Source organism: Capricornis sumatraensis, chromosome 6, assembly GCF_032405125.1.
Source record: "Capricornis sumatraensis isolate serow.1 chromosome 6, serow.2, whole genome shotgun sequence".
Classification (NCBI taxonomy): Eukaryota; Metazoa; Chordata; class Mammalia; order Artiodactyla; family Bovidae; genus Capricornis; species Capricornis sumatraensis.
In genome coordinates this window covers 104,417,620-104,434,335 of record NC_091074.1, presented here as the reverse complement: position 1 = coordinate 104,434,335, position 16,716 = coordinate 104,417,620, and the positions used below count along the sequence as shown (strand labels likewise).

Sequence of the window (16,716 nt, the reverse complement as noted above, 5' to 3'; positions counted from 1 at the left end):
AAATAATTTAAGAGATAAATTACATTAAGTAATATATTAAATGTTTACTCACTTATCATAGGAATTTCCTTTAGAGTTTCTTTTAAAAACTGTTCCCCTCATTTAATTTAATGATACTCAGTCTCCTCATGACTTATCAATGGCACTCAGTTACATTTCAGTGGAAAGGCCCCCTGTGCACAGCAGACAAGGCCCCAACAGCAGAGAAGTGCACTCACTCTGAGAAGAGCAGTAAAATCCTATGTTCACACAAAAAGGTCTTCTGTGCCTGCCTCGGCTACAGTTCAAATGAAGCTACTAATGGCTCAGTGCTAAAGAATCCACTGGCAATGCAGGAGACAGACCCAGTTTCAATCCCTGGGCTGAGAAGATCCCCTGGAGGAGGACATAGCAATCCACTCCAGTATTTTTGCTGATAAAACCCCATGGACAGAGAAACCTGATGGGCTATGGTCCATGGGATCATAAAGAGTCGGATATGACTGACACACAGCACAGTACAAAAATACTGTCAAAAGTGTTAATGTGATTAAATGCCAGATGAGAGAATAAGCAATCTTACTCAACTTACAACTGTCACCAGAGTTTTGAGATGTGATATCACGTGGTAGTTTGGGGACAAATTTAAGTCCACATAAGCTCATGAGAACAATAAAAGCTCATGAGAAAGAAATGCAAATTTGGGGGAATCCCCTGGTTTCTGTGTTTATGTGTTTGCCTGGACTACTTTGAGTCTGTGGGGATGTTTATTGAATGCTGTTTAAAGAAAGGACCTACACACAAGAATGCACTGTTTTTTAAAAAAAAATTATTTTATTATTCTCATTACTTATTTTTATTTTTTGTCCATGCTACACAGCATGCTCTTTTTTTTTTCTTTCATTTTTTTGGGCTCCAAAATCACTGCAGATGGTGACTGCAGCCATGAAATGGAAAGATGCTTGCTAGACAGCATATTAAAAAGCAGAGACATTACTTTGTCAACAAAGGTCTGTCTAGTCAAAGTTATGGTTTTTCCAGTGGTCATGTATGGATTTGCAAGTTGGGCTATAAAGAAAGCTGAGTGCCAAAGAACTGATGCTTTTGAACTGTGGTGTTGGAGAAGACTCTTGAGAGTCTCTTGGACTTCAAGGAGATCCAAGCAGTCAATCCTAAAGGAAATCAGTCCTGAATATTCATTGGAAGGACTGATGCTTCAGTTGAGGCTCCAATATTTTGATGCTCCAATCCACCTGATGCGAAGAACTGACTCATTGGAAAAGACTCTGATGGTGGGAAAGGTTGAGAGCAGGAGGAAAAGGGGATGACACAGGATGAGATGGTTGGACGGCATCACCTACTTGATGGACATGAGTTTGAGTAAGCTCTGGGAGTTACAGATGGATAGGGAAGCCTAGAGTGCTGCAATCCATGGGGTCACAAAGAGCCAGACATTACTGAGTGACTGAATTAACTAACATGGCATGTGGGATCTTAGTACCCTGACCAGGAATCCCACAACCCCTGCATTGGAAGTGCAGAGTCTTAACTTCTGGACCACCAGGGAAGTCCTAAATGCATTGTTTTAATAAATGCATTGTGCCGTAAGTGTGAATGCTGTGTAGAGTTTAATGACATTATGAACTTGCTGTTTTGATAATGAGATTCTGAGGATGACTCATCCAGATTTCTTCTGATCACCAAACCAAAGAGGTTCATTTCAGCCTTCCATAAATTGAATATTCTTTCTAGAGTGGGCAGAAAATTTAAATTCCTCTATTGTGTATATATAATCTCAAACCCATCAATTTCCTACCTATAGTTCAGAAGGTTTTAAAACCAATGTTCTGTCAAGAATTTGGGGAAAATAAGACATTCCAGAGATGAGACAATCAAATGACATTATTTGTATTCTGGGCTTAACTATGGGATTCATTTTTGAATCCAAGCGTCATCATGGTGGCATACGGTGTGAGTTCTGCCAGATCCACGCCTTTCATTCTTTTGTGGGCACCACCCCTCCCAGTGCAAAACTGAGCTAATGTTCCTCAGCAGGGAAAACAAATCACATATCCATCAATTCATTAGAGTCTGGTATTACACTCCTATTATCTACTCTAAATCTTTTGTTAAGCTCTCTGTTAAATGAGCTGTTAAATGGTAATATCTAGATTTTCACCATTCTATTTGAATTTCACAGGTCTTAAATCATCAAGAACTCATGCTGAATTGAAAGTTTTCAATACCTGACATGTGAAACTAAAGGATTAGGGAAACTATTTTAGTACTTCTTTTCATAAGAAAACCATGAACTCTCACAAATTATCATGTCCTTTCCTCTCATAGGTATAATCTGCCATTTGGCTTTAGCGATAACACATATACTCGTGGTCCAATGCAAGTGACACCTCACATTTCCATAGAGATAGAGGATGCAGAGCTCTCCTGCACATATCTGCTGCCTTCTTGTGGTCCTCATGTGTCAGAAGGGTCTTTTATCCACAGATTCCCCACAAGTCTCCAGGCTGGTTTCTGCAAGAGCTATCTTTTCATTTGTCTTATGCTGTTCACCCTTGATCACATATGCCTCATTTTTCAGAACAAACTTTAATATATGTTTGGAGGGTAGCATTTTCTACTCATCGATCTGCGATCCATTTCAAGGAAACTCTTCTTACAACTGAAAACATATTACATAAAGCAGTGATTTTCAAACCAGTTTTTTTAGTCTAAGGGTCTTTTTTTCCCCCCAAATAACATCGTATGCAGGAACCTGGATTTATAAAATCAACAGATACAGGCTGCTCTGCCTGAAGCCCCCGGGGAAGGAGATGTGTGGCCACCTCCCTCTGGCCTTCTTTTAGCATTCTGCAGCTGACCATGAGACACCTCCTATGAAGCTTGAGTTCACGCCTCACAAATTATTCACCATGCTGACTCTAGTACTTGCAAAAAGGCTGTTGACAGCTAGTGACTTCTGAACCAGTGCTGCCTGGGGTCACAACAGCCAGAGCCCCACTCTTACGGAATGTGGTGGCTTGAGCCAGATGATGGAACCTGGTAGTCACCAAGCAGAGTCCTGTCTGGCAGGTGGGGTCCTTGGGGGAAAAGGCCCAGAATGCTTCCTGGAGCGGCCACTCCTGTTTGCTGTAGGCTCTGCTCTCCCAAGACCTTCACCAGGAAGTTGATGTACCTCATGGCCAGGCGAAGCGTTTCATTTTTGCTCAGCTTCTTGTCCGGAGGGTGAGTGGGGATGAGCTTCCTCAGCTTGGCAAAGGCACTGTTGACCTTCTGCTGCCTCCACCGCTCCCTGGTGTTGGTGGAGATCTTTCTGGTCATGTTGGAGTTCCTGAGACAAGAAAGAGAAAGGGCCCTGAGGGCCAACACCTTGTCAGAGGCCTGCTGGGCAGCCCATGTCCTGCCAGGAGCTTAGGTTGTTCATCTTTTCCACCCAGATCTTAGGGGATGTGCTGCCTCATTTCCAGGTGTTGTGGATCTTCCTGCGACAAGAGAAGAAAATGCGGCAGAAGAAAGGGCAGCGTGAGAACGCCTCCTGTCAGCTTTTCTCTCCCTGCTTGTTTCGAAGCCTCCAGGTAAAATGGTGGTTTTATCCTAATACTCCCGTTACTTCTTTTATAACCAACTCTTCCTAAGTGTTCAGAATCAGGCACGGCGCAGGACTGAGTACACGGGAGAATAAAATACGTATTTGTTAATAGGGAGTTGAATTTAGATTCTTTAAAAGGGGGGAGGGGGCTGTGATCCTAGATTCCATTTACAACATAACATTAGGAATGAAGAAGGTGACAGCACAGCTCTTCTGGCTGGTGGACTTTATCTGTAGGATTGGGCGCACTGTGTAAGAGCTAAAATGTCTAGACCAGACCACAGTCAGAGGAGGAGGAACAGGGTGAGGAAGAATCTTGAAGTCCAGTTGTATGAAGAATAGCAATGGGGTTATTTAGCATACCAAACAAAGAAAAGGAGTAGGTGAAGGGCGACAATTTGATATGGATGCTGCGGAAGATAACCAGGCTCCCCAAGGTTGAATTTGGATGATCTTTCCAACCGTAGGCGAGGTGATTGTTATCACGTATTGCCAATCCTAATCATGCCATTTTTTCCTCTGAGAGGCACAGGCCCCTTTGTTCAGGTGGCTTGGATTAACATACATCAATGGCAATGTTTATGGCACATCAGGAAATAAGCCAAAACCCAGCACCAGACATTTGGTACCCTTGGCTCATGGCTACCAGTTTGCCACCTGCTCCAGTCTCAGCAACCTGGGCAGAGGGTCCCTTCCTGTTCCCCACACCACCACCTCCCCCCACCAAAAGAGTAGTAAATATTCCCAATTCCATACCTTTGCATTTTCTGTCCCATGAGTTCCCTCTTCACTGTTTTCTTGCCTATTTCTACACAATCTTTAAAGAGCAGATTAAATCCTCCTTTCCATTCCTACAAACCCTTCCAGGCCATCCCAGAGCCTCCCATATCCTTCCCTTGCTGAACCCCTGCAGCCACTGGTGGTAGACAAAGGCTATTAGGAGAATCAAATAAGCTTAATATTTGTAAATCACTTTCAACAGTGCCTGACACACAGTAATGGCTATAAAAGTGTTGAGGAATAAATACAACAAAAATATGTTTATAAATAAAAATGACTTGTGAAATACTGAATTGTGAATACTGGGGGGAAGGTAATATCTTGTTTTTCTATAACCAAGTGTGGTTATACAACCTCTTGGCTCTTGCTACCTTTGTTCCTTTATTTTAACCCTTCCCGTAGACCTGCTCTGTGCTAGGCCCCGTGCTATGAGCTGGGCTTGTGGACTTGGCTGGGATGGGATACTTGTGCTCAAGGAGCTTATTGGATGGCCTGATGGAGAAGGCAGCACATACAGAAACATTTAAGAATCACAGGACAAGGTCCCACACACTAAGGGCCAAATCCAGAGAGACACTTGCTGACTAGAGAAAAGTGTCAAGGGATCATGTCAAGACCAAAATGATCAGGTCAACGCTGCTGAGCTTTTCTCTAAATTCTACCTTTCTTCTACTTTTATTTGGGCTTTTCTGGGGATATGAGGGGCTTCCCCTGTGGCTCATTGGTAAAGAATCTGCCTGCAGTGCAAGAGATGTAGGAAACTTAGATTTGATCTCTGGGTCGGAAAGATCCCCTGGAGGAGGGGATGGCAATCCACTCCAGTATTCTTGTCTGGAGAATCCCATGGACAGAAGAGCCTGGTGGGCTGTAGTCCATAGGGTCGCAAAGAATCGGAAATGACTGAGTGAGCACACACGCACACACAAGGATATGAGTCTGTAGGTAAACACTGAGTATCTGACATAGGTTACATAAAAGCAACATATAGAATACCAGGAAGTTGGTAGGTGCCTCTCAAAATGCCAGCTTCCTTCCACAACGTTTGTGTTAATGGCCCACCATTGCAGGAAGGAGTTGGAGGGTTACAAATTGGCACCTGTGGCATGAAAGGGTGGGCCCATTTTATTTGAAAAGGACCTAAAGAAGTGATTTGTTGAAGCCCTAGTGACTCATGAGAAAGCAGATCCTTTTCTAACTTAATAAACACTTGGAACTTCTCCTCCAGAACTTTTCTTCTATTCCAGTGGCCCTTGACTTGGACTGCTTATTGGATTCACCCAGACTGTACCCCAGGCCAATTAAATAAAAATTTCTGGGGGCATTGGTGTTTTTTAAAACTCCCCAGGTGGATCAGCTTGGTCCTCCAGGAAGCAGATGTCAAGCTGGAGTTGGATGTACAACTAGCAGTTTATTGGGAGTTAAGGCCTGTGAAAGATGAAAAAAGAAAAGAAAGACTTGGGCCAAGAATGTCTTCAGACTGCAATGCACATCTGACACTTGCAAAATCAAAGCAGGGAAGCTGCAGGACTGGACAGAAGAGCCTCAGGCTGCAGTACAGAGCTGGAAAAGTGGCAGCCAACCCAACAGGGAGATCTGGGGCAGAAAGTGCCTGTAAAGGAGACGCTATGGGGCAAGAATCGCCAGGTCCTGGCAGCGCTGCCACGCTCACTCATAGGCTGGGAGCTACCTGAAGAATGGAGGCCCAGTCCTGAGTCCAGTCAGCACTGCTACTGATGGCTGTCAGCTAACTGCGCTCCCTGCAGCTGAACTGCAAGTGTCTTCCTGAAGCGAGGTCCCATCAGTGCCCCCCTCACATGATCTCCCTGTGCAGCCTACGCTAAGAACATTGCCTTGCTCTCCAAACAGAAGCTCTGAAACCCAGCAAAACTATGTTTAAGAAGGAAGCAGTATTTAGGGGATTAAGAGTGACAAACTGTTAATATTACTTAGACTATCAGCTAGAAGGATATATGCCCCTAGGACATTTCCCCATGCAGGTTCTTGTTGACCTTCCTGCTTCTGCCTGGGTAGGAGAGGCCAGTGCTGTGCTGAGAAACCAGTGGTGAGCAGAATCATGGCAGCTCAAGTTTAGTGGCTGATCTCAGGCACCCTCCGGCTTCCCCCATCAGCCACTTAGGTTTACTTCCTCTATCTCTGTAGAGACACCCTGGTTGGATCCATGATCCAATACAGTCACACGTACTCCAAACTTTACTATCAACAATTACTGACCCTATGCGCCAGACACTGTACTGGCTGCTGGACACTGAGGAGCCCTCTGCCCTATGACACAGATGGGAAGCCCAGGGTCTGTAAGATCAGAGAAACAGCACCTAACTCAGGCAATCCAGGGGACTTCCAATCTGAAGGGGGTGATACCCAAGGCCTCTTTCTGTGCTGAAATGCCACAATGCCCTGCCTTTGCCTTTTATCTACCTAAAGTGAAAGTGAACATTGCTCAGTCATATCTGACTCTTTGTGACCCCATGGACTATACAGTCCATGGAATTCTCCGGGCCAGAATACTAGAGTGGGTAGCCTATCCTTTCTCCAGGGGGTCTTCTCAACCCAGGGATCAAACTTAGGTCTCTCACACTGCAGGTGGATCCTTTACCAGCTAAGTCACCAGGAAAGTCCAAGAATACTGGAGTGGGTAGCCAATCCCTTCTCCAGTGGATCTTTCCAACCCAGGAATTGAACCAGGGTCTAACCTGGCCTTTATATCTACAATGAGCATTGTCGGACCTGTATCTAACTATACCTACAATATGAAAGTATGAACCTAAATCAAGGGAATTTTTAAGACTATCCAGTTGTGCTCACATTGAAACTGGCTGCTTTGCAGCCAGGACTATAGGAGTAAAGTTACTTTTAAGCTTCTCTTGTCAAAAGAGGCTTTAGCTTATTCACTAGTCCCATGGGAGGGTCATTTTCAAGCTGGGAAGAAAAGATTAGCCAGGATAAACTAACTGATGTTCTCTTCTGAGAAAGCTCCATCCTATTGTGAGAAGCAGAAACAGGGAGGAGAGAAGGCAGGCTTCTGAAATGCAGTCTTGCTATTCTAGGAGGTGCTTAATAATTACTTGTTGATTTATCCTCAAGTGTGTTACTCTCCTTCTCCACATTGGGAAATAAAAATCAGTGATTCAACAAGCTGGAAAAACTCAAAGTAGAGGTCACTGGAAAATTATTAAAGTATTTATTAAATCAAAGGAAAATGGCATTTAGTGTTTTTCCTGTTGCAAGTACTGACTGCTGCAAATCTTGATTCAGAGTACTTTAAGAGCTTAAAAAATACTCCAGATGCCACAGAATCAGAGAGCATCAGACAGATGTTGAAACAGAGGTGCAGTTCTTTGTCCCAGGTCACACAGCCCAATGTGGCAGAGCCTGTGTCCCAAGCCTGAGTCACCACTGACGCCAGCTGAGTCAGGGCCAGGGAAGCCCAGGGACAGATTTCATCTCAGAACAATTATTTCAAATATATAAAGGGAAAAGTCTTCTCAGACTATTAAGTTAAAAGGCATGAATTGAAATACATGGACACATAAAATAACCAGTTATACTTTATAGGTATGAGAATAATTCTAAAATGCAAAATAATAAAACCTATGCTTCACTTTTAACACATTAAATAATTAGATTTGTCACCATCATTTCTAACTAGTGATTGGTAAGTGGTTTTTTCAGAAGATCAGCAACATCTGTAACAAGAGTTGAAGGTGCCTATGATTTTTATTGATGACAAAGGCATCAGCACTGCTACCACCACTGTATTTATTCATAATAAACTACATAAACATTCATAAATAAAGGAAATGCTCAATTTAGTTGAAAGGTTAGTAGATAAAAGGATGTAATTTAGAATCTCCTGAGTTTTATCCACACACCCCTGGGTGGGTAGGTGTCATGGGCCAAAGGTTAAGAATGCCTGAATAGGAGGAATGTCACAGTAAATTGAATAGGAATATAGATGAGCACAAACTTCGTTACCACAGAAGGTAACAGGTTACTGGAGAAAAGAACAACATGATGCCCCCTGAGAAGGTGACCACTACCTGTAACAGGTGCTGCTGCTTTTTTGTGTGGATGTTTTCTGGACATGGAGCCTAGGTCAACCAGAAAGGCAGCAGCACAGATGTACAGACAGCTAACGTTCCCACGGTGGACTGTGCCAGGCATTCAGGCTCACACTGCTCTCTTCTCATAAGATGTTAATTTCTCTTTCTGGCATTTGGTCCTGTATATTTCTCTCTTCTTTCATCTCTCTTTGAAAAGTAAGTGAAAACATGGTACAGAAGGAGGGTAATGAAGGGTGGTTTATACAGTTGGGTTTGGGGAAGGTGCCTAACCTCAAACACCAGGCACAGGTTTGCCTTTAGAAGTTGCTATAGAAGTAACACAGGCTAACTTAAAGGGGGGGTAGGGGTGGGTGGGGAATCAAGCAGTACCGCGAGTGATAAAGCAAAAAAAAGTCCCCCTCCCTTATCCATCTACCTATTCAAACTCATTCTCCTGCAGCAGCCAGTTTGGTGTGTCTTTATATAATATATCCTCTCTATATATTTTAAAAAATCACCATACGTGCTATTATGCAATTACTTTTCTCACCAGACAGCTCTGCATGTTGATGTTCCAAACAAGTACATTTACTGTGAATGTGGATGTTTGGGTGGGCTCCCGGTGCACTGGGAGGGCCACCTGTTTCAAAACAGCGCTCTACACCTGCCTTCCCAGCTCACGCCCACCCGACCCAACCTGCTGCCCTTGACCGCTTCACTTCCCAGCTTTCCCCTTTCTCTTTTTCTAACCCTTGCTCCCCCTTGCCTGCAGCGCCTGCCCTGCGACTTAAGTTCAGGCATTCTGGAGAAACATCTAAAGTTTCGCACCTGCCAGGTTTCCAGGAGTCGCTCACCCCAGCTCAGAAGCTGTCAAGACGGCCCTCGGAGATGCTCCTGGGTGTCCGGGACATCACATATCAAGGCTCAGCAGCCCCGGCGACACGCGCTAGGTACCCGCTAGGCTTCCCCGGAGCTGCACCACGGCCCCTGCTCCGCGGAAGTCCCCACGTCTTCTCACCGAGTCGCCTTGGTGGCTGCCACCAAGTCACCTCCACACCCCTGCCCGCCGCGGCGAGTGCGGCTCGGACTGGGGAACTGCGCCCGAGACTCGCTGGCGCCCAAACCCAGCAGCGCCCCCAACCCTCTTGGAGCTCACGCACCTCCTCTCCGAGCAGGGAGCCCGCGCCGCAGTTGTCGCCCTCGCCTGGGCGCTGCCCCTTCGCCACCGCCTTTATAGGCATCGCCTTTTGTCTAGGGACCCACGGGGCCCCTTCCCCGCCCTAGACTCCCGCAGGTCCCTCCCATACCCACCCTCCACCCCTACATCCCCGCTTCCCGGGACCAGTCTCCCTGTGCCCTAGAACAGAGCAGAGGCGGAAGAAGCCCCAGCTTTGTGTAACGGTTGGGGCACGAGGGGGTCCTGACACTCACCCGGACTACAGCATACCCCGGAGGGCGGAATGCAACTTACCAACCCTTTTCTACAGTGTCTACAAACCTCCGGAAGTGCGTGCCCCGAGGTCAACTCATCAACTCATCGGATGTCAATCATTTAAGCCCCAGTGAGTCTCCCAACTGTAGTTCAAGAACCACTTACTTCAAAATCATGGGTGAGGGAAGGTATAGACTTCAACACCCACAGCCAAGACCACCAGATCAGGTTTCCTGGGGATAGGGTTAAAAATCTGCCTTTTTACCAAGTGTCCCAGGAGATTAACACACACGGAGAAGTTTAACAGTCACTGCACTGGACAGATTCCCAGATTTATTCATCCCATGTTCCAGAGTGCCTCCTCCTTGGTCTTACTGCTTCTGTACTTTCCTCTTTCCATCAATTCTCCAGCATCGCCCAGAATGATCCTTTGAAAACCCAAGTCAGGTTCCTGTTGCTTCTCACTCAAAACCCTCCTCTGGCTCCCCATTTCACTCAGAATTAAGCTGAAGTCTTAACATTGGCTCCCAGATACCTTTTACCTGACTTGTCTGTTCCTTCTCTGCCTGAGAAGAAGCTGAAGAAGTGTACTCAGCTCTAGCCACTCTGACATCTGTAGTTTCATGAACATTCCAGGCACCCTCCTGCCTCAGGGCCTCTGCATGGTCTGTTTCCACTGTTTGCAACACTCTTCTCTCAAAATCCAAATAGTTCCCTCCCTCACCTCCTTTGATTCATTCAGAAATTATTAATACTGAGTGTCTACTATAAGCCAGTACCTGTTACAGGCACTGGGATTCAAACAAAACAGACACAAATTTCTGCCCTCAAGGAGCTGACATTCTTCAGGTCTTTGCTCAAATGTCACCTTCTCAATGAAGATTCTCTGACCACAAGATCTAAAACTGCACCTTCACACACACAAGGCTCTGTCTGCATCTTCCTACCCTGCTTTATTTTTCTCCTTAGTATTCACTGCTATGTAGTAATATTTTACTTCTTTGTTTTGTCTGTCTCTCCAGTCCCACTGAATAGGCATTCTTCAAATGCTGGTTAATAAATCAAACTTCTAGGTATCACACTCCCTGAAGGTACCAGCATAGGACTTGGCACAATAAATTCACAGAGGCATTAATGCTTAGTGGGTAAGAGCAAAGGACTCTGGATTTGCATTACCCAGGTTGAAATCCCCTATCTATCCACTTATATGACCATAGGCAAATCATGTAACTTCTCCCTACCTCAATTTCCTCATCTGTAAAACGGGGACAATAATAGGGTCATGAGGACTAGATGAAGAAGACTATTGGGAGTCCCTTGGACTGCAAGGAGATCCAGCCAGTCCATTCTGAAGGAGATCAACCCAGGGATTTCTTTGGAAGGAATGATGCTAAAGCTGAAACTCCAGTACTTTGGCCACCTCATGCGAAGAGTTGACTCATTGGAAAAGACTCTGATGCTGGAAGGGATTGGGGGCAGGAGCAGAAGGGGACGACCGAGGATGAGATGGCTGGATGGCATCACAGACTCGATGGACGTGAGTCTGAGTGAACTCTGGGAGATGGTGATGAACAGGGAGGCTGGGCGTGCTGCGATTCATGGGGTCGCAAAGAGTCGGACACGACTGAGCGACTGAACTGAACTGAACTGAGGACTAAATGAGAAAAAAAAAACAGGTAAAGAATTTAGCATTGGGCCTAGCACACAGTCAGACTAATGCAAATTTTACTCTGATAAATCGCATTATTGTTACAACTACTGGCTCCCTCCCCTTCCTTGTGAGAGGATTGTTATGTGACTGGCAGTGCTTCCCTGTAGGTAATTTAGGTAAAGAGACAGCTTGCTCCCTTCCAGGCTTGACCATGTGACTTACATCAGACAATGGAATGTGAATGGACTTGACTTGGTTGTAATGGATTAGAAGCTTTAAGAGTGATTGCTGATTGAGCTCAGTCATGAGAAAGTCATGTTGAGGGTTGCTCTCTGAAGAAACAAACCCATAGCCAACTCCAGCCTTCATAATATGAGACAGGAATAAATCTTTGCTGTTGTAAGCCACTGAGATTTGGGGGTTGTTTGCCTCCCTCTTCAAAAAAAATGAATACAGTTCTTATTATAAATAAGAAAGCTATTGCCCAAATTGCTAGGTTCTCAGAGGGCAGGGAAGTTAAGAAAATTATACATCTGCCTTCAAGGAGTTAGTTCACAGTCTTTGGGAGGAAGAGGACATGACAAACATGACCAAATACAAGGCAGAGAGTCCTGAGTGCCAGAGAGTATGAAATTGGAGGTAGGGAGGCAAAGATTCTAGCTGGAGGATCAGTAATTGATCGTGGGAAGGATGACATTTAAACTAGGCCTTGAGGCAGGGCTGCCTCTGACATTGGTGGACCCAGGACAAGGGTACAAATGGAGACTCCTGACCCATCCCCATCCCTTTCTCTTCCCACCTCAAGCTGTCCTGCTCTGTGAGGGGCCTGGTATCTAACGTGGACTCCCAGTCCACATGGACCTAAGAAAAAGGCCCGTGTTCAGTTCAGTTCAGTTCAGTCGCTCAGTTGTGTCCAACTCTTTGCGACCCCATGAATCGCAGCACGCCAGGCCTCCCTGTTCATCACCATCTCCCAGAGTTCACTCAGACTCACGTCCATGTAGGTTCTGACAATGGACTCAAGGCCATTTGAGCAGAAATGCTGCGGTTCTGGATACAGAGTGTGATCTAAATTCAGGGGTCCCTGATACCCTAAGCATGGTCTAGAATGTGGGAAACGGGCAGGTACATGGTGGGCACAGGAGTAGGCCCAGAGCAAGGCAGGGCCATCTAAAGCACAAAACCCAAGGCAGGGGCCTGGGCCGCCCAGGTACAAGAGTGGGAGATGCTGGGTAGGAATCACACATGCAGGAGTGGAGGAGAGGGCAGTCCATGTGAAGACAACTGTGTGCCTCCAACGTAAGAGTGATATGTTTAGGTTTACAGGTTCTGAGGCTTATTCTGGCATCAGAGGATGGACTGGAGGGTGGGTTGGAGAAAATGAATTGGTCAGTGATGCACAGGCTCAAAGGGGCCTTTGGGAACATACTCTGGTGTTTGCAGTGAGCAGCCCTGATTTGTCCTTTCTGCTGCCTGTCTCTGTGTACCATTGAGGAGAACTGCTTTCTCACAGGGCCTCTTGGTGCCCATGCTTTTCCACCCTACTACAGTCCTGATAGAGTACATGTTAGAATTTAAACCAAGAACCTACATTATCCTTCCTCTCAGCCAAAGCCTGCGAGGTAATATATTCTTAATGGCACATTCTACAGTTATAAAGAAGTGTACGGAGAAGGCAATGGCACCCTACTCCGGTACTCTTGCCTGGAGAATCCCATAGACGGAGGAGCCTGGTGGGCTGCAGTCCATGGGGTCATTAAGAGTCGAACATGACTAAGCGACTTCACTTTCACTTTTCACTTTTATGCATTGGAGAAGGAAATGGCAACCCACTCCAATGTTCTTGCCTGGAGAATCCCAGGGACAGGGGAGCCTGCTGGGCTGCCGTCTATGGGGTTGCACAGAGTCGGACACGACTGAAGCGATTTAGCAGCAGCAGCAGCAGGGCTTCCCTGGTAGCTCAGCTGGTAAAGAATCTGTCTGCAATGCAGAAGACCCCAGTTTGATCCTTGGGTTGGGAAGATCTCCTGGAGAAGGGATAGGCTACCCACTCCAGTATTCTTGGGCTTCCCTGGTGGCTCAGACAGTGAAGAATCTGCCTGCAATGTGGAAAACCTGCGTTTGATCCCTGGATTGGGAAGATCCCCTGGAGGAGGGTGTGGCAACCCAATCCAGTAGTCTTACCTGGAGAAACCCCATGGACAGAGGAGTCTGGCAGGCTACAGTCCAAGGGGTCACAAAGAGCTGGACACGACTGAGCGACTAAGCAAAGCACAGCACAGTAACTAGGAAGCAAGACTGGAAATACGTGAAGCTAAGGGAAACAACAATAATTGTAAAACAGGATCTGTGTGCAAGTGGACCAGGATCGAGAGACAGGACAAAGGGAAAGATAAGGACTGCAAAGAATGGAGCACAGAGGTGCCAGCACAGTGCAACCGAGGTCAACATTTGGTTTCTTCTCCGAAGTTTCTTCCATGTTATTGCTGGTTTTATAATTTTTAAAATGGGGAAAGCATTTTGGTGCAGCATTCCACTAGCAGTGATTCTTCGGCGTGCTGTGCTGTCTTTCCTGCTGGTCCCACAGTGTGGAGAGTTTAGGGGCAAGCTCTTGCAGGGGAAGGGGTTGAAGTAGGAATTTACATAATCCGATTATTGGGGGATTAGGTTTGGGCAGCTAAACGCCTCTGTGTGCTTGAGCTAAGACCCTTACTATTCATGGCTCTCACCGCCCCCTGGAGAGACTGCACCTGCGGGAGGGAGGTGGGGACAGGGTCCTGGGGAGGGACGAGGGGGCTGGGGAGGGAACTAGGTCGTTAGGAGGGCTCCAGCTTTGTTAGCCTTTCTGATTCTGCTGACTTAATTGATCTGTCTGGATTAGCCTGTGATGCTGGATCTCTAGTCCTGTGTGCTGGGGTTGTCAGCTTCAGGAAAGACCAAACTGAGGTGTTCAGAAGGGATTCTGGTTAGCCCAGGTGATTGTGGGCTAAGGTCATTTTGGCTCAAGGTCAAGCATCAGCTCTATCCAGTCTTAAAACTCTCTTCTTCCCTGCTCATCTTAACCTCCTTCCCAGTTCCTAATTCTGCATTATCCAGGCCCCAACGCATCCATCTTTTTCTCCATTTATGCAGTTATACATCCAGCTCTCCTTCCATGCATTTATTGTTAAGCTTCCATCAGTTTATTCATCACATGAATTAGCTGGTTCTTGACAGTTAATAGAATTTACTAGTCAATCCTAGATAGGTTTTGTTCCTTCAAGTGTACTACCTTTCAAGTTAATTTTGGTACTTTGACATAGAAAACTTTGACATTTTCACATTCATTAATAAAGTGTTACATACAGTTATTCAAAGTTTTTAAAACTATCTCGACATTTACTTTATCACCTTTCTCATTCCTTATACATTTATGACTTCTCTGTTATTAGCTTTGCAGAGCTTGTCCATTTTTCTTTTAAAAAACTACCTCTATGGTTCATCATTTTTCTCATTTTCTAATGTATTAATTTATACTATCTTTTAAATTTTTTGGACTTTCTAGGTTCCATCTTCTTTCAAAAATTGGTGTAACTGGTTTATAACACTATATAAGCTTCATGTGTACAATAATATATTTCAACTTCTGTTCAGTTCAGTCCAGTTCAGTCGCTCAGTCGTGTCTGACTCTTTGTGACCTCATGGACTGCAGCACGCCAGGTTTCCCTGGATACTACCAAAAGTAGAGAGTGCTCACCATCAAAAGCTGTTTCCCTCTGTCACAATACAGTGGCCCCTCTTTAGCTATTGTGCCCCATCTCCACCCCTTTCCCTCCTAGTAAGAACTACTCCATTTTCTACATCTAAGTTTTACTTTTTTAAAGTATTCCACGAGTAAAATCATACTGTATTTGTCTTTCTCCCTTTGACTTATTTCACTTTCTACTATATCTTTGTTACATCAGCTCTTTTTCATTTGCCTGTGTTTATTTTGTCCCTTCTCTACCTTCCATTCTTAGACTGTCCATTAATTTACATTCTTTTTAAAAAGAACAGCACTTCAGGCTATGAATTTTCTTCTGATACGTCTTTGATGTCATCCTGCATTTCCACTCGAGTATCTTTGCCGTTAACCTCTAACACAGGTTGTTTAAGTTTTCTTTTGAAGAGGTTTTTTTTGTTGTTGTTTAATTTCCTTATTGTGGTATTTTTTTGGTAAACACCTGCTATTAATTTCTAATTTTCTTGCAGTGTAGTCAAAGATATATCTTGTATTATTTTTGCTTTAGGATATTTACTGAGAGTTTCTCTCTGGTAAAACATGATCAGCTTCCATAAATGACCCATAGGTAACAGAAAAGGAGGTATACCCTCTGTTTGAAAAATAAAATTTTTTATATATATCCACTAAATTGATCTTCTCTATTCATGGGAGTTTGGGTCTATTTGATCTGTTAGAATTATGTGAATATCTTCCTCTACTGTTTTGTGTCTGTTTCCTTCCTTTTGGTTTTTCCAGGAGTATTTGCTTTAGATTTTTATACCCTGAAATACAAGGCATTTCATACATAAAGACTCATGGAAGTTTTATTGACTTAAGAGAACTGTGCCCTGTGTCAACACAAAATGATCTTCTTTGCCTTGCTTCTTGTCATGAATTCCATTTTGTTTTATGATACTACAACTCGTGTTTTTAAATTTGCATTTTCCAAATAAACTGTTCTTTTACAATTAAATTTGTCAGTATGAGGGTGTTACTTTTGGTCATAGGTTTTATTTTTCTGTGACATTTTATTTGGGAAATTTAGGTTCCTTTGAGTCCTTTGGTTTCTTAAAGGAGCCCCCATCTCCATTTTGGATTCTTTAAAACAAGTTTCATTCCAGTTTATTTGCTTTCAATGAATGAACATAAGACAGTGATGACTCATTCTCCAAATGGTTGCCTCCAGCCTGCCCCACTCTCCATCAGAAGTCACATAACTTGTTTCTGTAAAGTGAATGCTTCTAAGGCCAAGGAAGGAGTTTCTTTAATGATTGTTTAAGGAAATGAGAAGAACATTCTGGTTGCTGTGTGGAGGGGGCCAAGAAATGATGTGGGGAGACTAGGAGGCTGTGATAGGGATACAGCCAAGAGGATGATGGATTGACAAAGGGGGTGGCATCAAGCACCAACTCCAGGCCACACACTGAATTCTTTATCCCTTATGTAGCACTAAGTACTAGGTGT

At 44.7% G+C, this 16,716-nt stretch overlaps 1 protein-coding gene across 1 annotated transcript; it reads right to left on the bottom strand.

Moving 5' to 3' along the window:
- Positions 1 to 3,000: 3,000 nt before the first annotated feature.
- Positions 3,001 to 3,318, bottom strand: TAL2 (TAL bHLH transcription factor 2). The gene has a single exon (XM_068973532.1). It carries the CDS (start codon positions 3,316 to 3,318, stop codon positions 3,001 to 3,003), a length of 318 nt encoding a protein of 105 aa, XP_068829633.1.
- Positions 3,319 to 16,716: the final 13,398 nt, after the last annotated feature.

What these genes read in the sequence shown, in the direction of transcription:
- TAL2 (XM_068973532.1), bottom strand. Translation starts at nt 3,318, where the DNA reads ATGACCAGAAAGATCTCCACCAACACCAGGGAGCGGTGGAGGCAGCAG.